At 55.9% G+C, this 19,199-nt stretch overlaps 3 protein-coding genes across 11 annotated transcripts; 1 reads left to right on the top strand and 2 right to left on the bottom strand.

The window, feature by feature from the left end:
* Positions 1–65: 65 nt before the first annotated feature.
* On the bottom strand, positions 66–10,183 carry LZTS2 (leucine zipper tumor suppressor 2). 7 transcript variants are annotated; one of them, XM_065923150.1, is made up of 5 exons: positions 9,854–10,183; positions 4,238–4,687; positions 2,961–3,623; positions 2,176–2,433; positions 66–1,404 (listed from the first exon to the last, which is right to left on the bottom strand). In XM_065923150.1, the coding sequence occupies exons 2-5, from the start codon at positions 4,643–4,645 to the stop codon at positions 724–726; spliced, it is 2,010 nt and encodes a 669-aa protein (XP_065779222.1). In that variant the 5' UTR covers positions 4,646–4,687; positions 9,854–10,183; the 3' UTR covers positions 66–723. The 7 variants fall into 7 exon arrangements, with proteins under 7 accessions (XP_065779222.1, XP_065779223.1, XP_065779225.1 ...); XM_065923151.1 differs by having other exon boundaries at positions 9,864–10,183; XM_065923153.1 differs by lacking the exon at positions 9,854–10,183 and adding an exon at positions 9,543–9,647.
* A 2,359-nt stretch (positions 10,184–12,542) lies between these two features.
* Positions 12,543–17,890, bottom strand: TWNK (twinkle mtDNA helicase). Of its 3 annotated transcripts, none has more exons than XM_065923146.1 (6): positions 17,524–17,882; positions 16,070–16,196; positions 15,637–15,877; positions 15,396–15,503; positions 14,953–15,094; positions 12,543–13,747 (listed from the first exon to the last, which is right to left on the bottom strand). In XM_065923146.1, exons 3-6 carry the CDS (start codon positions 15,756–15,758, stop codon positions 13,427–13,429), a joined length of 693 nt encoding a protein of 230 aa, XP_065779218.1. In that variant the 5' UTR covers positions 15,759–15,877; positions 16,070–16,196; positions 17,524–17,882; the 3' UTR covers positions 12,543–13,426. The 3 variants fall into 3 exon arrangements, with proteins under 3 accessions (XP_065779218.1, XP_065779219.1, XP_065779216.1); XM_065923147.1 differs by lacking the exon at positions 17,524–17,882 and adding an exon at positions 17,390–17,436; XM_065923144.1 differs by having other exon boundaries at positions 16,070–17,890.
* Positions 17,891–17,938: 48 nt separating this feature from the next.
* MRPL43 (mitochondrial ribosomal protein L43) lies at positions 17,939–19,134 on the top strand. The gene is made up of 3 exons (XM_065923148.1): positions 17,939–18,125; positions 18,215–18,321; positions 18,437–19,134. The coding sequence occupies exons 1-3, from the start codon at positions 17,995–17,997 to the stop codon at positions 18,676–18,678; spliced, it is 480 nt and encodes a 159-aa protein (XP_065779220.1). The 5' UTR covers positions 17,939–17,994; the 3' UTR covers positions 18,679–19,134.
* The last annotated feature ends 65 nt before the right edge of the window (positions 19,135–19,199 follow it).

The raw sequence follows: 19,199 nt of genomic DNA, 5'->3' as shown, positions 1-19,199 counted from the left end.
GCCATCAAATAAAAGGGCTTGGGGGGTCAAACAAGTTCCCCTAATCTTTATCCACCACACTCATCTTTTTTTAAAAACAAAAATTTTAATTTTTTTCTTTGGGTTTGTACAAGAAATTTACAATGTGAAAAATATACAAGTGAAAAACGAGGCCAAAAACCTGGATATGGGGAGGGGCCACTTGGTCACAAACACAAATAAACATTTCTGAGTTCTTCCTTTGGTCTGACTACAGCCCCTTCTCCCCAGGAGAGGGGTTGCAGAGCTGGGACCTGGGGATCAGACCCCAGTCCCAGCCCTGTTCCCCAACATGGGCAGGGTTGGGGGCAGGCACATCTGGAGCAGCTGGCGCTATATGGCTCGCTCTAGCTTTGGGATGGTGGGGAGAACGTGGAGATGAGGGAGCCCCTTCCTTTTCTGAGCCCCCTGGCTGAGTGGGCTGGGAGCGCTGGGGGGTGTGGGGTTGGCAAAGTAGCAATGGCAGTATTTGGGGAGTGAATGAAATAGGTCGAGTGAGTAGGAGCCTTTGGGTGACAGTGAACACGGGGACCTTCAGGGAGTCTGATCCAAGTCATCGGGCAGCCCTGAGTCCTTGGCAGAGGCCCAGAGGCCTGCATCCCAGGGACTAAAGGCCCTTGAGCCCTCAGACTTTGGGGCCCTCGGTGGATCTGAGACTACTGCCTGCTTTCAGTAGACCTCCGTGCACAGGGCGGAGCTAAGGCCCTAGATTTCAGTGGCAGTGATCTCCTCCAGGCAGATGCAGGGCGCTGGCTCTGCCAGGCCCAGGTCTGCGAGTTCCCGGGCCTCCAGCTCCAGACTGAGCTGCTGCAGCTCCTGCTCCAGCTGCCGGTTACGTCGGTACATCTGGATGTAGTTGTGCTGCAGCTGCTTCTGGTAGCGGATCACCTGCTCCTTCTCTGCCTGCCAGGCCAGCCGCTCCCCCTCAAAGCTGTCCCGCTGCTCCTCGCCTCGCCGCCGCTCCCGCTGTAGCTCCGCCCGGAGCCGCTCCACCTGGGCCCGCAGGCTGCAGACCCCGGCGGCGGCCCGCTGTGCCTTGGCCTCATCACTCTCTGCCAGGAGGAATGGGTCAGCAGTAGCAGGTGGCACAGGGGGTTCCCGGAGTCCGGCGGCCTCACTGTCCAACTGCCCAGCTTTCTCCCGCAGCCGCTCAGCCTCTTGACGGTGCCGCTGCAGCTCCTGGGAACAGGCCTCCAGCTCCAGCTCCCGTGTTCGGGCTGCCTCCTGGAGGCCCCGTGCCCGGCCCTCGCTGACCCGAAGCGCTGCCCGGGCCTCCCGCAGTGCCACGCGCAGGGCCACCAGCTCGCTGCCCTTCTGTACCAGCTCTGCCTGAGATTCCTTCAGTTGCTGCTTCAGCAGGGAGATCTCACCCGACTTCTGGCACACCTAGGGGTAGGAGACAGTTGGAAAAGACGGTGAGAAGGTTCTCCCAGGTGGCCAGGCCCTGACATCAAGCTGGGCATTTGGGGAGTGCCAGTTTGATCACTGTACCTATTTTACAGATGAAGACACTGAGGCAGCTAAGGTGGAATTTAGGCCCAGATCTTCTGGTTTCAAAGCTGGGGTCTTTAAACCATCATGAAGCACCAGCTTCATGCGGGTTTGGCAGGAGTGGAAGCAGCAAAGGGCAGTGCCTGCATTTCCAGTTGGGAGGCACTACAGTGTCTTGGTGGAAAGCACAGACATTAGAGCCAGACTGCCTGGGTTCAGATCTCAGCTCTGCCACTGACTAGGTGTGATCTCAGGCTCCATCCCTTCTGGGTCTCATTTTCCTCACTGATGAAATGAGGGTGTGAACAGCACCCAATTCACAGGGTTATTACAAGGATTAGATGATACTCTACGTTATATGCTTCGAGTAGCAGTACCTGTCAAGGAATAAACACTACATTCTCATTATTGGTGGGAAGGCAGTGGATGGGAATGTCACTGGCTACCTGAGCACTTAGAGCAGAGCCATGAGGAGACCAAATGTGAAGGCCCCCAAGGAGACCCATACCCAGAAAGGGAGGTCAGAGGCGGGAGCCTCATCTCACAAAAGTGAGGAAGGGGAGGCCCCCTGGAGATGGCAGGTGAGGGGATGTGGCTGGGCCCCTCCTTTCAAGGCTTACCCCCTCACTGAAGGCCCTGCTCCCTGCCCCTCCTGGTACAGCTCACCTCCCACTTGGTCTCCTCCAGCCGTGGCCCGAGCTCCCGTTGCTCCCGCTCGAAGGCGGCGCAGCGCCGCTCCAGCTGCTCGCGTTCCTGCAGCAGCTGCGCGAAGTCGTCCTGTAGTTGCCGCTTCTCCTGCTGCAGCTGGAACACCTGAAGCTGCAGCAGCTGTTGGGCCCGCTGGGCCCGCTGGGCCTGGGCCACGCCATCCTCTCGCAGAGCCTCTCGCTCACGGGGCCAATGCCGCTGTCGCTCCTCGTACACCTGCAGGCGAGAGGGCAGGCCTGGGTCCTGGAGGCTCCCCCACACCTCCAACCCTGACCACCCCCAGCACCCCAGTCACCAACTGCCCTGGTGGCCCACTATCCTGGGCTCAGGGAAGATGGATTCAACAGTGACAATAATTAGGATACCGACAGTAACAACTACTTTTATTAAAAGAAAGACAACAATAATAGCAAGCATGTGTGTGGCACTTCCCAGGTGCCAGGCATTGATCTAAGCACTTAACACCCTTTGCCCTGCTTAATCCTCATGATAACCCTGGGGACAGGAATATCCCCATTTATGGTGAGGAAACAGACTCAGTACAACCGAGTAACGTGCTCAAGTCTGAAAGACAGTATATGGTGGTGCCGTGTCCACCATTCTAGATTTTAAACCAGACAGCTGGGGTAGGGATGGGGGTCACCAGCCCAACACCTGCCTCTTAGCAGACAGAAATGCGTCTTGTATGCCCAGCACCTGTGGATGTCCTGCCATGCCACCCCCATCACTGCCACTGACCACACCTGGCACATGGTCACCTCACTCTCGTCCAGACTGTCCCGCAGCTGCTGCAGCTCCGTCTCCCGGTCTCGGAGCTTTCCTTCCAGGACACAGTGCAGCAGGGCCTCGTCCGAAGGGGGTGGAGGGGGCGGGGGCGGTGGTGGGGAGCGTTCCCCACAAGAGCTGCTGTCAGGGGAGGCCCGGGGACCGCTGCCCAAGAGTCCCCCAGCCACGCGACCCCCCAGGGAGCCTGTGCTCTTGCTGGAGGAAGAACGGCCGCTGTCTGAGTGGGAAGGCCCGGTGGGGGCTCCTCGGGCTGGCCCCGGCAGGGCACCCCGCCCAGGGCCGTGGGAGGGCAGGTGCCCACCTGGGGAGTTGGTAGCCGGCTCGGCACCCCCGGTGCTGTAAGTGGGCAAGCTGGACAATGAGTTTCGGCCGGAGTCAGACAGAGTCCCCGATGGGCAGCCGCTGGCCCAGCCACTCAGTATCAGGGGTTTGTCGGCAGCCGAGGAGGAGGAGGAAGAGGAGGAGGAGGCCGGGCCCCCGAACAGCTGCGTTAGGCTGCCTTGGCTCCCCGACGGTCCGGTGGCCCGAGGACCCAGGAAGCTAGGTAGGGATGGTACCCCTCGAGGTTTGGGCAGCACTGGCTTGAAGGCTGTTGGGCGGATCACAATTTTCTCCATGTTCTGAAATAAGGTGCCATTTGACAATGGGGATGAGCCGCCCAATCTCTCGAAGCCCTTATCACACTCCCTGCCCTCCCATCCCGGGCCCCCAAACCCCATATAGTAATAACAATTGCTACCACTGGCTGAGGGCCTCCTGTGTCAGCTTTACTTACGTCAGGCAACTTAAAATGTACCTCTCAGGTCATTACAAAATCCATGCAAGCAAAATATTATCACTATCGCATACATAGATGAGGAAATGGAGGCTGAGGGAGTTACAGGCCTTGCTCAAATGCAAACACACAGTAGTTATATAGAACAGTATTTCTAAGAAGCTAACATTTATTGAGTACCTATTATGTGCCAGGCACTAGGCTAAACACTTCACACATATTATTAGATTTCTCACAACAATCCTATGAGAATTGACCTGTTACCTCCATTTTACAAACACAGAAACTGAGGCTCAGAAAGGTTAAATGATTTCCCTGAGTGAGGTAGAGCTGGGATGGGAACCCAAGTCTGATGAATCTGGAGCCTATACTCCTTCCTATAAATAGGTCTCTAAATTTCAGCTTCTTCAGGGGACCTCTGATTCCACCCAGACCCTCAAAGGAAGGGCTGGTCCTCACCTTCTCTAGTTTTCCAGAGACAGGGATGAGCTTTGGTGGGGGACCACGGAGGTGGGCATTGCGTGCCCGCTGCTCTCGGGCATCTTCAAGGTCACTGCTTGGGCTGGGGGGTGACTCTGTCCGGAAGTCCTCGTTGACATAGGTAAAGTTGGTACCAGGGACAGCCTTCCTTGGGGGCACAGCTGGGCACAGTGGCTCCTGTGCTTCGTAGCCGCCCCGCAACAGCCCATCCTGCTGGCGGAAGAAGGTGGGTCCAGGGGGACCATGGTGGCGAGGAGGAGCCGGCCCCCCAGGGCAGGGCCGGCCTGAGATGAGGCTGCTCACGCTGCCCATGGCTGGTGCTTGTGGGGCAGTAGCGGCCTCAGGAGCGGGTTCCAGGGGCACTGGCAGTGTCTGCACAATGGCCATGGCAGCAGAGGCTCAGGCCTGGCCAAGGGCCTCCAGGGAAACCTGTGAGCAGAGAAGTGGCATCTGAGTCTCTCCATCTTGAGCTCCCTCCCTGTATAAAGTCCTGAGTCCCTCCTGGTCCTTAGTCTCAGGTCAAACAGTCCACCCGAAATCAGTGAAAAGCACTGATATCCTTCCTCTAACACATCCCCTCTTGCATCTTGGCAAGAACCTCCATCCTCCCTGGGCCCCAGACCACTGTCCAATTCTGGTCTGAATAGGGCTGAGGACTGAATCTATCAAGAAGGGATGATGAGGGAATGGGGGTCCCACAGAGGCCAGGAATCAGGGAGGGAGCCCTCTGTACCAGCTCCCGGCACTGGTCCCTGGCCCCCTGGGACAGGTGGACTCATTAGATGCAGTCTGGGCAAACTCAGGGGTGCAGTTAGCAACTCAAATGGTAATTAGGGAACAAAGAGCTAAGGCCAGGCAGTGCCCAGCCTCACCCAGCTGGGCCTCAGTTTCTCCCAGACAGAGAGACGGCAAGGGTGGAGCTGGTCAAACAAGAACCAGAGCTCTTAGGGAGCCCACAGGTGCCCTCTGGGGTCTCCTGCTTTCCGGAGGTGGATGCAGGCTCATGCCTATTTCCATGACAATTCCTAGCCTCACCACACCCAGTCAGTCAGGCCTAAAGAAGCCTCCACAGGCCCACTGCCAACCTCTATGAAACCTTTTAGCTTTCGACATTCCCCAGAGTAACTCCAAAGGGATGAGGATAGAGGCTCTACCATCACCTCTGGCAGCTGCTCCAGGGAAGAGGGCTCCACCTCCCCAGGCCCTGCTCCTTCCTGGAAGGGGATAGCAAGCCTCCAACCGGAACTCCCTCCCCAGTCCTGAGGCTGAAGACCAGGACTCAGGCATCTGCTGAAGTCATCATGCAGAGTGGGGGCCAAGAAGTGGACAGAGAACTGCGTAGGAGTAGGAGTGTATTCACTTTACTTATTTGTGCGTGTGAAACTGTGCACAAGAACATGAACATGAGCACTGTGTGTGAAAACATGACTGTATGCAAGTACATGTATGTTTGGATAGATGTATCAATACATTCAGATATATACATGTACATATATATGAACTCATATGGGCATACCTTACAAAAATCTGTGCAACTCTCTCAGAAAGTATGTGAAAATTATAAATGCATACATTAGTGAATCTGTGACGTATGAGTGTGACTATGTCAGAGAATGGTTTGATGTCCATTCATATATACGAGTTTATGTATCCTACACAAGTGTGTGAACAGGAAATAGTGCACAAGTGTGTACAGAGTGTTGTGTGTGCATGTGAGAGGGTGAGAGTCTGGGTGGCACGCAGGGCCAAATGGGTGAGTGGGAGCCTCGTTTTTGTCACTCACTGGAGTGTGTGGAGAGAAGAGACATTATTCTTTGCTTGATCTGCTCTCCTTCATTCTTGCTGGTGTTCCGTTAAGTCCACCCTCCCCCACCTCCCTGCTCAAGTCAAAAGATCTGGAGGAAGGTGTCCAGACTGAGGGAGGAGGAGCTGGGAGCCAGGGGTGGGGGTGACTGGTGCCCTCGGAGCAGGGGTGGGGACTGAGTCCACCCCACAAGTGCCAGTCCTGAGCAAAGACGAAAGAACACCCCCTCCTCTGTCCTCTCCCAGACCATCCAGGGCATGCAGGAAACCGTGGGGAAGGGGCTTCCCCTAAGGGGCCAAGAGGGCTGGCATCTCGGTGTGTTTCCCCACTTCAGTGAACACAGAGAAAGTGGAAACTGAGGGGAGGAGACAGAGATTCAGACAGGGACCCAAAAGACAAGAGACAAAGACGAAGAGCGGCTCCAGGGTCAGGCGAACCCAGTGAGCCGGGGTCCCCACGAAGCCAGGGGCCCTTAAACCGAGAAGAGACGCTGAGCTGGCCCCTGAGAGCCAGACACCCACGGAGCCAAAGCCAGGCGCCTGGAAAGCCAGGCCCAACCAGCCCGGCTCCCGCTCTCGGAGCCCGAGAGAAAAGGAGGGGCAAGTGGAGGCTCCATTTTGAGAAATGCGTTTGTGGCTGTGGGAAGGGAACCCCTCGCACTCCCCAACATCCTTGAGAAACCGCTCCGGTACAGCACACACTGCCCTGCTCGGTGGGCCGGGGGCGGTTGAGGGCTGGATCCAGCCGGGGCCCGAGGGAGGTCTGGCCGAGGTCCGAGTTTCCCACAGACCTGTTTTGGGGGCAGAAGAGTTCGGGAAAGTCTCCCCCTCACCAAACTCCAGGACCATCCAGCGGGATCAAGTCTGGGATCACGAGTTTCCATTACGAGACAGGAAGCCGGGAGCCCCCAATCCGCCCTCCGGAGTTCACCCCCCTCCTTCCGCCTCTTCCAGAAAGTGGGGGCAGCTGAGGAATGCGGCCTCCCCACGGGACCTCGGCCGCGCAGAAGTTGGGGGCGCCCCCGGGTCGCCTCCCAGCCCCGGCCCCCCCCCTCACCTCCACCGCGCCGCTCCATGCTCAGCCCCGGGCCGCCCCCAGCGCTCCACAGGCGCGCCGCCCGGCTCCAGCCTGCCGCGCGCGGCCACTCGGAGCGGCCGGGTCCGACCCGGCCCCGCCTCCGAGGCGCCCCCGGCCCGGCCTGGCCCCCGCCCGGCCCAAGTGGGCGGTGCAGCGCGGGGGAGGGTCCGAGGGGTGACCCCGCCCCCGGGGCGCGGACACGCGCAGGCACCCGGCGTCACGCGTGTCCGGCTGGGCGCACGCTGGAGCTACGCAGCGGGACTCAGATTCCCTCCCTCCGAGGCGCGATGACTGTGTGTCTGGTGCTCGGTCGGCTCCGGACTAGGCGACGGCGAATCACCCTCTACCCCTACTTGGGCCCCGGGGCCAGCGGCAGCTGGTCATTGTTCGAGCACAAAGGGCCAGGCGCCGCGGCGGCCGCCCTTCCCCCTCCGCTCCTCCAGTCGATGCCTCACCCCCAGGCACACTCTCCGGCTTCAGAGTCCAGAGAGGGAGGTTGAGGGTCACCTGCACCCAACTCTGGGCCCTGCGTCCCGGCACAAGTCGGGGGCCGACGCTTGGTGGGTGCCTGCCCCACCCCCAGCGGCTTGCAGAAGGCACGCTAGGATTTGCGGAGGCGGCGCCACCTGGCGGCCCGTTCAGAGAACACACCCAGCCACCCCCAACCTTGGGGGGCCCCTACCCTTCTCCCCATTGCTGTACTCCCTCTCCGCAGAGCCCAGGCCTTACTCGAGCGCGGTTCTTTGCTCCTCAACCTTTCCTCAGAGTCATTTGCTAAGAGGTCAGTGCTCACAGAGACGTCCCCTGGGCCCCCAAAAGTCACCCCAGTGGGTGAGCTGGTCCAAACCTACAGGCCAAGCTTACGCCAGCCTCACAGCAGACAACGTTCCACTGTCTTCTCAGGGTCAGGGATACTCTCACCCTCTGGCAAACAACAATCTAAACACCCACACGACCTTTCCCACATTCAGTCTCAGACACAATCACTCAGTCTGTCTGGTACATCAGAAGGTTCCATGTCCCTTCTTTCCATAATCAGGCCAACTCACAGAAATACACTCGGTGTGACGGCTAGTTGTGCATAAGCTTTCACAGCTCAAGTTCCTTTGCACCCAGTCACAATCTTGAATATACTTGTCTCCCAAGCATTTTTCACACTATGACAGTCTTTTTCACAGTCACAAAGACAACTTCTTAAACATACACGTCGTATTTCACAAACATTTTATCACACAGACTTTCCCATAGGGGTCTCTGTGACCTAGCCAGGTCAGCTGATGCCCGCATCCCTGGGCAAGGACAGCCTCCTGCCCCCTAACCCCGCCCCCCAGAACTAAGGCCTGCCAGAGCTCCTCTGCCCCAGGAAGGAGCATTCCCCCCCACCCCCCACCCTTCCAGGCCGCAGCCTGGCCGGCTCTCAGCTCTATTTTTAGCTCCATGGAAAGAGTTGTTTTCTTTCTTTTTCCCTGGAAAGGGAAACATAGCCCAGCCACCCTCAGGCTCACCCTAGACCCTCTTGCCTCACAAGTACAGACTGAGCCCCACCCCCATAGAGACCCCCCTCTTCTGGCCTTGCCCTGATCCCAGCCTCCTGGGGCACCAGGAGCCTCCTCCCCTTTCTGGCAGCCTGCCCAGAAGCTCAGGCAGCAGCTGGGCTCAGCGTGTGTGTAGGGGCGGGGGGAGGGAGGCCGAGGGCCGCTGCCCACTCACTCACTCGCTGGGGGGAGGGGGCCGTGCTCCCTTCTATCAGAGGGAGACAGGCCCACTCTGGTATAGAGAGGATGTGTACGGTCATGCATTCTTTGGGGAAGGGGGGCTCCCACTCTTGCGTGAGTGGGCTTTCTGCTCCTACTTTGAGGGGAGGAGCTCCCAGTTCCGCAAGGAGGAGTGTAGTAAGAAAGGGGACCCACAGGCGCTCGCGCAGCTGCTCCCCGGGGCTGGAGGTCCCAGCGGAGGCTGCTGTACACTGCCATGCAGAATTGCGCCCCCCTCGGGTACCTTCAGGAATGGAGGCAACATGTTCCGGAGAAGGAAGGTGAGGAGCCCAGGTAACCAACCCTCCCAGGTAGTCCTCCTGTGCTACCCCAACTCCAGGGGGCGTTGTGCTCCCATTCCTGGGGAAGGGCTTATCCCCTCCAGGTGGAGAGTGGAATACAGCCCGGCAAGGTATCTTTCAAACTCGCTTAGTATGGGGGAGGGAGGTTCCCGCCGCGAGGCTCCCCCAGTACAGCCTTTGGGTCTGCGAAGCGATCACGTGCTCAACGCCTGTTTACGTCTTAGTCTTCACCTGCGGGCAGCAGGGAAGCCGGAACCTCCGGAGGCGTCCCACCCGGCCCGCCCCCGTCCGCGGTCACTGGGCGGCCCTTTTCTCCCACCCTCGTCAAGTACGCGACGGCAGCACACCCTGCCCGCTGGGGGTCCGCGCGGGCCAGCGGCGTTGATCCGCCGACAGCAAGCGAAACTCTTTGAGTGCGTCCGTCCCGCAGTGCACGTGGATTCGGGTGTCTCCAGTACGCGCGTGGGTCTGTGTGCGCCCGTCGGTGTGAGTTTCCGTGCACGTTCCCTGTTCAGACTCTTCGCCCGCGGACCCTGGATTGAAGACCCGTCTCTTCACCCCAATCCCCCGCTTCCCGGGATTGGGAAAGTTCATTCCGGGGCGGGGGTGTGCAGGAGGCGAGAGTTCCTACACCGCCGCGGCGCCCCCACTCACTCACCCAGCGCTACCTGAACCGCCGTTCCAGCTCCCGCCGGGCTCCTGATCCTGGGCCGGCACCTCCTGGCCGCAGATTCGCCGGCTCTCCAGCGCGCTCGGCCGGAGCTTGGTGGAGGGGGCGGGGCGGCTGAAGCCGCGCCCCCGACCAAGGCAGGGGAGTGGTCTGCACAGCACCCCCTCAGCAGCCGATCTGGTACCCTGCCAAGCAGTGTCGCGACGGTGGCCCAAGACTGCCCCTCGGACTTCTGACTTCGCAGCTTCTGGAACTGGCTTTTGATTTAGGAAGGGGCCAGCGGCGCCACAGCTAAGCTAAGCTACCTGGCTGCCCTAACCAAGTTGGCTATAGGGCTTTACTGCCACCATCCTCTGGTCAGTAGGGAGCCCAGCCTGGTCCACTCTCGGCCCACTCCCCAGACACAGGGAAAACCCCTGGGAAGCAGACAAAGAAAGCTCGGATTTCACCAAAACAGACCCCGCCCTTTCTCACACACACCTCTGAGGTTGGGGCTGTTCAAGCAGAACCAACACTTTCCTCTCCCCTGGAGTAGGTGTCTGCCCAGGTGAGCAGACTTGCCAGTTCTGGCCCCCCACAGAGGGTGGCCAGGCTTCTCTTAGACTTTTAAAGTTCCACCCACAGGCACAAACAGGAAGTTGACCTGTACTGCACCAAAGGCTCCCTCCCTCCATGGCACCCAAGGCAGCCTGTGGGAGGGCAGACCGTGATGTCTACAGGTATCTGGGTCATATCTGCAGCCTGAGTACTTGGGCAGCAGGAGTCCTTTGAGTTGAGTCTCTTCTCGGACCCATCCCCAGTGAAGGGATGGAGGACCAAAGCTGCCCCCTCACAGTCAAGTGGGTTAGTGAATCTGAGGACAAGGCTGCAGATCCAGCTGGATTCTACTGGGCCAGGCTGTCCCTCAACTCCGAGGAAGATTCCAGTTGGGCACAGGCTGAGTACTGGTTCTAGCCCAGGCAGTTTGTCTCAATCCACTTTGGCGGGGTACAGAAACAGTGACTTGCAGGGACCTTACATAGGACCCAAGGATTAACTGCTACTTTCTGGGCTCCAGGGGCTCCTGAAACACTTTGGGCTAATTTTCACAGGAGGAGTTTAAGACAGGTGTGGAATGAAATGTGTGTGTGTAGGGGGTGGGGCAGGGGGATCATTAGCTTCCCCTCCCCCCTACCATTCTGGTTTGCTTTGTGTGGGCTGTCTGCTAGGAGGGTGGGGCAAGACAGGCAAGTGTGTATCTATCCCTCTATCCCCAATTCATAGACCTCATAAAAGTCCCCTAATGGAAATCCCTGAAGGATTTCCTGAGCACAGAAGACCGGAATGTGGAACCCACATCCTTATAGGTAGGATTGACCTGGTAGTGTGCATCTGGAAGGCATGGCTGACGTTCAACGTTACAGACCCTAGATGAGGCCTAGACCAGCCAGCGGCTGGGAATGATTACTGCAGGATTAGGAGGCCTGGCTCCAGCCAGTCTGGGAGAGACCCCCAAGAAGGGAGGCCCTGGAGGAGGTCCCCCTCCTCCCCCCAGAGAACAGCTTTGTTCCAGGGTCTGTTTCAGGAGACAACTGTAGTCACAGTTCTCACACACAACAGACCAGAGACCCCAAACCATTCCACAGGGTTCTAGACCTCCCTCTTAGGTTGACAGGGAATGCTTCATAAGGCAACCTTGCTTCCAGGAAGCAGGACATCCCCCCCCCCCAATACCCCCTTCCTTAACAAAAGGCTTCTCCCCAGCCCTAGAACATCTTTCATTCTCACTACTCTTGCAGGCAAATCTAAAGGGAAACAGACTTTTGTTTCTACTTGAGATTAGTCTCTGGTACTGCCACGCAGACTACGTAGAACCAAGAAAAAAATTTTACCTTTCCCAGTAATTTTTGGAGGTCTTGTGAGATTAAACAAGACCAAAAAAAAAAAAAAAAAGAAAAAAAAATTAAAAAAAAAATAGAATATCAGAGGAAGTAACATGGGAAAGTGTTATTATTTAGCAATATTTCTGACATGGTCTCTTTCTGCATAAGTTATTTTATGATCTCCTTCAGAGTATCTTAAAAACAAGGAGTCCTGCACCTCTCCTGAAACCTCCAGAATCAGAAATGCCTGTGTGTCAGGATTGGGGGAAGAGTAGGGCCTAGGTTCTGCATTTTTAAACAAGAGACTGAGTTCTAACACACACTAACATAGGGGAAACCCAGAGAGGGTACAAGGAGAGGGAAATGGAAGTGGGTGGGGAGCAGATAAGAATATGCTGAGCCTGAATCCACAATGATTGAGGCCACTGAGTGACTCATATCACAGAGGGACAGCTGGTCAGGCAAGGTCTTAGGCATGGGGCCCAGTGACCCATACCTCTGCCAGGGATCACATGGAGATCCTCAGGGAAGACAGGGATAAAGAAGCACCATCCGATCTTCCCTAGGCCGTGAAGAGGTATAAGAGTGTGCATGCATGCAGATCCTGCTTTCTTGGGAGCATGCAGCTCAGATGGAGTGGGGGAGGGGACCTATCCATTCCCAATTCAAAAAGTGAGAGGAAAATTCAGTTCAAGGAAAATCCAGTTAAAGACTAGGGAGACACCTGGTGGTCAAACAAGAAAAAGCAGAGTAACAAAGGCAATGGAAAAAATATATATATATATTTTTTTCTTTTTTCTTTCAGTAAAACTGGAAAAGGCTCTACAAAAAGTCATGATTGCATCCACTCCAGTAGTCCGAGGCAGCATACCATGGGATGAGTGTCTAGGTGGCAGGCACTCTAGGCTCACAGCTCCATTCCATGGCTCTCTTCCAGACTTCCACCTTTGTAGCTAGCCCTGGTATTATTAATACAAGGGTGAAGCACCTAGATCAGATGGTAGTAAGCACCACTTTAGGGAAGGCTTCAGAGTGGTGGGTAGAGGAGTTTGGTGTCTACCATGTCACCCCTTGGCTCTGAAAGCCTGGGCTGCAGTTTTGGCAAGAAGTTCCCCTATTCCCCTACAGGTTCAGGGAGCCTGACCCCCCTGCTTTGACCTCAACTTGCTCGTTCTCAACTCAGGGCCTCTGTATTTCCTTTTTCCTCTGCCTGGATTCCTCTTTCTCCACATGTTCACATGGCTCAGTCGTAGTTTTTAGAGGTCCCAGCTCAAATGTCCTCTGCTCAGAGATACCTTTTCAAATCTTACTCTAAACTAGCCTGTAAGCACTATCACATTACTCTATTTTTCTCCTTGAGAGCATTTTTTCACTATTGAGAACTATGTTTTGTGTGTGTTTGCTCATTGCTTGTCTCTTCTACCAGATTACAGGTTCCATGGGAGCAGGGACCTCATCTATCTTGTCAGTGCTATACTCCCAGAATCTAGAACCAAGACCAGCACATAGTAGGTTCTCAAATATTTGCTAAATTGAATTCTCTCACAATGAAACCATTCCCTATGCTAGGCCCCTCAGACTAAGACAGGGGCCCATAGCTCACAACTACAGGACAGAGGTTGCCCTAGCAGAGGACTAAGAGTCTCTACCCCCAGACTGTCCTGCTAAGCTTGTTTCAATGCCCAGCTCTGCAGTGTCTTCATCTTGAAGGCTTGGAAAAGTCTGGCTGGTTGGGGTTGCGGGCCTGGTTGGAACAAGTGTCAGAGATCTGGGGCATAGCCCCCTTTTTGCCAGAAGAGGGTTTTTTGGCCACTAGTCCATTGTCATCCTTGATCTTCTTGAGCCGGGCCTTGCTCTTTGGTGGTATGGAGAAGGTGAGAGAACTCTTGTTGAATTCAAGTGGGAAGACACCTACATCTCCATCAAAGCGGTTCTTGGACACCTGCAGATACCGTTTCCCTGGCCCAGTTACCAGTTTCCTGTCCTGCAGGATCAGAACGTTGTCTGCTTCCTGACTTGCCTGGGGGATAAGGGGCAGAAGGAAGAAGGAGCAAGAAGATATATGAGAGAAGCACAAAGGAAGGCTGAGTGTGCAGGAATAGCAAGAATGTGGGAAGGGACTTCCCCTGTCACCAAAGCTCTCCAAACTACTGACCAAAATGCTGGGGTCACTTGAGTATTTTAGTTCCCTGATAACCCTGTTGCTGTCCCAGATTGTGTACATGCTGTTCCCCCTGCTGCTAACACATCTGGCTCCTTGGCTTGCTACCTCACTCGACCTGAGCTCCTTATCATTTAGGTCCCAGTCTAAATGTCTCACTTCCCTGGAGAGAACATTCTTGATACCCATAAATAAAAAAGGCACCAGCATCTTTCCACTTCTGTCATTCTTTTCCCCAGTTCCATGTCCGTTTCATCATGGCACATAGTTTTCGTTCCTTGCCCTGTCTTCCTTGTGCCCAGCCCAGGCCTGGCACGTAATAGGCACTCACTCCATGTGCCATGGAAGCTCCAGGATTCCAGGCTGGTCCTGCTGCCCAGAGGGCCCTCCCACTCACTTGCTTATTTCATACCTATTGTTGCCAAAACCCAACCCAACCTTTGTTGACACCTCTTCTAAGAAGTCTCCCCAGATGTCCCAAGTTGACTCAGATGCCTCTTCTCCCCAAATACCTGTGCTGCCTATCATAGTTCTTAGTATTATCATGAAAGTGAAACTCGCTCAGTCATGTCCGACTCTTTGCCACCCCATGGACTATACAGTTCATGGAATTCTCCAGGCCAGAATACTGGAGTAGGTAGCCTTTCCCTTCTCTAGGGGATCTTCCCAACCTAGGGATTGAACCCAAGTCTCCCATGATGCAGGCGGATTCTTTACCAGCTGAGCCACAAGGGAAGCCCCAAGTATTATCATATTGAGTTGTAATCACTGTCTTCTTTTTTTGTGTGCTGTGCTATATGGCATGTGGGATCTTAGTTCCCTGACCAGGTCTCCAACCCTCACTCCTTGCATTGGAAGCACAGTCTTCACCACTGCACCACCAGGGAAGTCCCTCATTGTCTTATTCTAGCACATGTATTCTTCATGTCATGGCTTCAGAGGCAGCTGCCTCCTGCCTGTTCCACACGGGTAGTCAAGATGATTTAAGGCTGAATGAGGGCTGTCCCTGGTTATATCTGCCCCCTCTACTCTCCATAGCTTGAGATCTTGTAAAGTCCACTTACTTTGGCTGAGCCAAAAATGGATGCTGTCTGTAGTTCTTTATCATCATCCTCTTTTCGGGGGTGAATGACCAGTGTTACATGGCAGCTACTGTCTGTTGCAAACTTCCGAAAGGCCCCGACAATGTAGTCTTGAGCTGCAATCCTGCCCAACAAAGCAAAGAGGTTATCAGACACAGAAGGACAAGAATGAACACATACTCCTGGTTCGTTCACATCTTACCACAACATCACTCTACTTCCTTTTACCCAAGGACTCACACTTAAATCCCTCTCCACACTTACCACTGTCATACTGCACACCTCTATAAAGACAGAAATACATATAGAGAGCTATGTGTTTGCACATATGTCAGAAAACAAGAGTACAGTGTTTACCCAGAGGCCAGCTGTCTGAGAAGGTGTGTGTTTAAGTGGGTTACAGCTAGACAAGAGGAGGATGTCACCTGTCTGTGGACAGCTGCTCATGACCCATCATGAACTGCAGATTGTCGATGACCACATGACAAATGTCGTAAACATAGACTGCATGTTGCATTGTGTCTATTACAGTCCTGGGAAGAGGAAGAGACAATGAATTCAAGAGTCAGTTACAAGTAATCTCTAGACCATGGCAGTCTGAAGACTGTTGGGAGTCTGTTCTCCTGCCCTCTTGTTCTTTGAAAGCCCCAGGCCTGGAAACCTCACCTGATGCTCTGTTGCCCATGAAAAGTCATGAAATAGAGGGGCAAGTCCTCAAAGCGGTCAGCCCACTCATCATATTTGTCGAGTTGCTCTTCCAGTCGTCCCACAGCGAACTGTGTCAGCATGACACGGGCTAGTCTCACGTTGCTGATCTCAAAGCTACCCCACAGCGTGTTCACTCCTTGGGTACACAAATCCAGGGCATACTCACTGATGAATGTTGTTTTTCCACTGCCTGTTGGCCCTGCACAGGGGTTGAACACAGACCTAGGTGAGGGAGTAAAGCCCTAACCTTGAAACCAAGGTCCACAAGAAGCTTCAAAGTTGGGAGGGGAAGGCTCCTTTTAAACATTTACTATGGCCCAAACCCACATGCTTTAGTCATCTAATCCTCTGCCCCCAAACCCACCCAAGCAGTGAGTTCCCAAAGGGTTACCTGTGAAGACTGTCAGCTCGCCCTTCCGATGTCCCTTCAAGAGACGATTGAGGTCTGGGAAGCGGCTCCAGCGAACACCAGCTGCCTGTTCCACGTTTGACAGTTCTCCTAGCACCTCCTCCCGAAGCTGCCGGAAAGACACAATAGACTTGTGCCAGGCGGGCAGGGCAGTACGCAGGATACGAGAAAGGTTTAAGCCTTGGTTCAGAGCCTCCAGGGGAGAGGGTTGCTGGTCTCCAGGCCGCACCAAGGAGCATCGTTTGGGGTTCAGTTTTCGGGCAAACAACTTGGCAGCTTCCCAGGACCGAAGGTCATTCCCCAGCCAGAGCACAACCCGTCGGAACTGTTCGAGGTAAGGAAGCAGGGCAGGGGGTAAGCAGGCTGTTCCTCGGGGTAGGGCTAGAGTGGGCAGCCCTGTGGACTGGCTCAAGGCCAGACTGTCCAGCTCACGACTCGTCAATACCACTTCAACATCTCGTCGACTGATCAGTGGTAACCCAAACAGGTTGTGGTAGGCACCAGGCCGGGGAATGGTGGTCTCCACATACTGCACCCCACCGCCCTGGGTTTCGGCCCCTAGTAGCTTCAGGCCTCGCAATCCCAAACCTCCAGGGGAGAACCAAGGGAAGACAAGCCTTCGAGCAGGCCGCAGATAGCGCACGCTGAAACGCTTAAGTGTGTCATCTGTCACTTTGGTGAGGCCAAACATCATGCGAGCTAGCTGGGCCTCCTCTGGCTCAGGTAGCTCCCAGAGAGGTATGGCTCGGTCCCAGATCCTCCGGACCTCCTCACTGTCCTCAGCTTCTGGGGCCTCACTGAGTAGGACCCCTTCTTTGGCCCCATCCCCTTGCCCCTCCACGCTGGCCTGGAAGTCTTCCCAGCTCCCCTCTGCTAGGGTGGTCATGCAGAGAAAGCGGCCCGTGGTCTTGTCAATGAACAGGCTGAAAGAAGTGGCTGCACCAGTCTGGTCCTTGAGTTTTGAGGCCCCCACAAAAGGACTCGGTGCACGCAGGCAGCTGTGTCCATCCTGGAAGGGGATCCCACGGGCCCGCAAATACTGGCGGATTTCAGTTGTGGTTACAGGCAACACTGGTGCCTCCAAGGCGGGAAGAGCCTCCTTCCTGTACCGTCTGCGAGGAGGGCCAGGGGTCAAGCTTCGGGGCAGGCCTCTCCGTCCCATCCACGCCCCACGCAGGGGCAGCAGGATGCGGAGGGGGTATCCGCTTCGGAGGAGGACCCACATTCCTACTCAAAAGGAGGAAGTTACTGCTTGAAATGCCTTAGGTGCCTGGTTCGGGTGCCTTCACTACTAGGTCATACCTTAGGGACCCTGCACGCAGCTCTCTTCTCCCTCTGAATCCTCTTCAGTTCCTCTACATTGCCACCTCACATCCACGCCAGACGACTTTTTCACGTCCGCGTCCCTCTGGCCGGTCGCTCCGCAGCTATCTCACCTCTGCCACCTGCCGCACCGCCCTTCCTGACGCGGTTTCACTCGATCATCTCCTCGCCGCTACCGCCCCTCCGCTGCCCCTCTTCGTCGTCCTCATCTCTGCGGCCGTCTGTGTCCCTTCCGTGGTCCCTCTCCTCTGGGCCCCCTGCTAAAGGATCGCTCCACAGCTCCTCTCAAGGGGACTCCAGGCAACTAGTGTTGCTCCGCCGCTCCCACCGAGGGGCGCCCGTTGTGCCTCCGCCAGGTGGCTTCCTCGGCTCCACGGCTAGGAGCTCCGCCGCTCCTGACCCCAGCCCCCGGGTCACCACTCTCGTCTAACCCCTATCGCCTGCAACATGGGTCACACGCGAGCCACTAGCTGTGACTTCGGAAGCAAAACTGCCGCGATGCAAGTGTTACCGGAAGCGGAAGCCTCTGGTTTGTCCCGCCCCGACTCCGCGAGACCCGGCTTGGCGACCGGTGAGCTGTGGCCATGACGGCCCGCGGGACCGCGAGCCGCTTCCTGACCAGCGTCCTGCACAACGGGCTGGGTCGCTACGTGCAGCAGCTGCAGCGCCTCAGCTTTAGCCTCAGCCGTGACGCGCCCTCGTCCCGCGGCGTCAGGTGAGCCGAGGAAAGGCGTGGGGTTGCTACTCCAGCCGCGGTCGCCCCGGGTCAGGGGTCACCTTGCTCACCCTTCTCGGGTCCCTCAGGGAGTTCGTGGAACGGGAGGTGGCCGACTTCGCCCGCCGGAATCCCGGGGTCGTCATATATGTGAACCCGCGGCCGTGCTGTGTGCCGAGAGTAGTGGCCGAATACCGTGAGTGGGGCCGGGCGAGGGCTGAAGGGCGGCGTCGGAAGGGGGCTCGGCCCGTTTGCCTGCCGCTCGTCTGACCCGTGCTCCGCTTCTGTTATTCCCATCTCCCTTCGACTAGTTAATGGAGCTGTGCGCGAGGAGAGCCTCAACTGCAAGTCGGTTGAGGAGATCGCCACGCTGGTGCAGAAGCTGGCCGACCAGTCGGGCTTGGACGTGATCCGCATCCGCAAGCCCTTCCACACGGACAGTCCTAGCATCCAGGGCCAGTGGCACCCCTTCACCAACAAGCCGACAGCACTGGGCGGGCTGCGCCCTCGAGAGGTCCAGAATCCTGCCCCGACCCAGCGGCCAGCACAATGAAGACCAACTTAATACCCAGAGTTTGGACTCTCACTCCAGCAGAGGTGGTTCCTGCTCCTGGTTTGCTTCACGGGAGACAGATGGAGTCCACCAGTGGGTACTTTTGCTTAGGATAAAGAAGAACTGCCTGTCTCTTTTGATGTCCATCCTGAGGGGCAGGAACTGTGAGTCTCCTCATTCTTAGCCTCCTCATTCAGGCATCCTGAAACCTGAGACTCTTCAGAGATTTGACTGGGTCTTCATTTCTCAAATCCAAATCAATAATAGTGATCTCAAATCACAGTGAGGGCTTTCAAGGCTGGCTTCTGAAGAATTCCTTTTGGCCTGTTTCTGAAGCCAGTGACCAAGAGAGTCTGCTGTGAGCCTGGCATTGGGCTAGGCCCTTTATATCTATGTGAATGTTTGTGTGCAGATTAGAAAACTGAAGTTAATAAATTTGCCAAGGTCACACTTGAAGTTTGCTTCAAAATATGTGCATTTTTAAACTGTAACACCATTTTTTGACTCTCCTAAAACCAGAA

The sequence above is a fragment of the Muntiacus reevesi genome, chromosome 2, assembly GCF_963930625.1.
Source record: "Muntiacus reevesi chromosome 2, mMunRee1.1, whole genome shotgun sequence".
NCBI classification, from domain to species: Eukaryota; Metazoa; Chordata; class Mammalia; order Artiodactyla; family Cervidae; genus Muntiacus; species Muntiacus reevesi.
Note: the sequence above shows the minus strand (reverse complement) of the source record. Positions and strands in the feature narration are given on the sequence as shown.

Coding starts and splice junctions, on each gene's coding strand:
- LZTS2 (XM_065923150.1), bottom strand. CDS start 4,645: ATGGCCATTGTGCAGACACTGCCAGTGCCCCTGGAACCCGCTCCTGAG. Junction 3,624..4,237: donor TCTCTGGAAAACTAGAGAAG/GTGAGGACCAGC, acceptor ACCTTATTTCAG/AACATGGAGAAAATTGTGAT. Junction 2,434..2,960: donor GTGAGGTGACCATGTGCCAG/GTGTGGTCAGTG, acceptor TCTCGCCTGCAG/GTGTACGAGGAGCGACAGCG.
- TWNK (XM_065923144.1), bottom strand. CDS start 17,312: ATGTGGGTCCTCCTCCGAAGCGGATACCCCCTCCGCATCCTGCTGCCC. Junction 15,095..15,395: donor GAGCAGCTGTCCACAGACAG/GTGACATCCTCC, acceptor TTTGTTGGGCAG/GATTGCAGCTCAAGACTACA. Junction 13,748..14,952: donor CCATTTTTGGCTCAGCCAAA/GTAAGTGGACTT, acceptor CTTATCCCCCAG/GCAAGTCAGGAAGCAGACAA.
- MRPL43 (XM_065923148.1), top strand. CDS start 17,995: ATGACGGCCCGCGGGACCGCGAGCCGCTTCCTGACCAGCGTCCTGCAC. Junction 18,126..18,214: donor CCCTCGTCCCGCGGCGTCAG/GTGAGCCGAGGA, acceptor CGGGTCCCTCAG/GGAGTTCGTGGAACGGGAGG. Junction 18,322..18,436: donor GAGAGTAGTGGCCGAATACC/GTGAGTGGGGCC, acceptor CCCTTCGACTAG/TTAATGGAGCTGTGCGCGAG.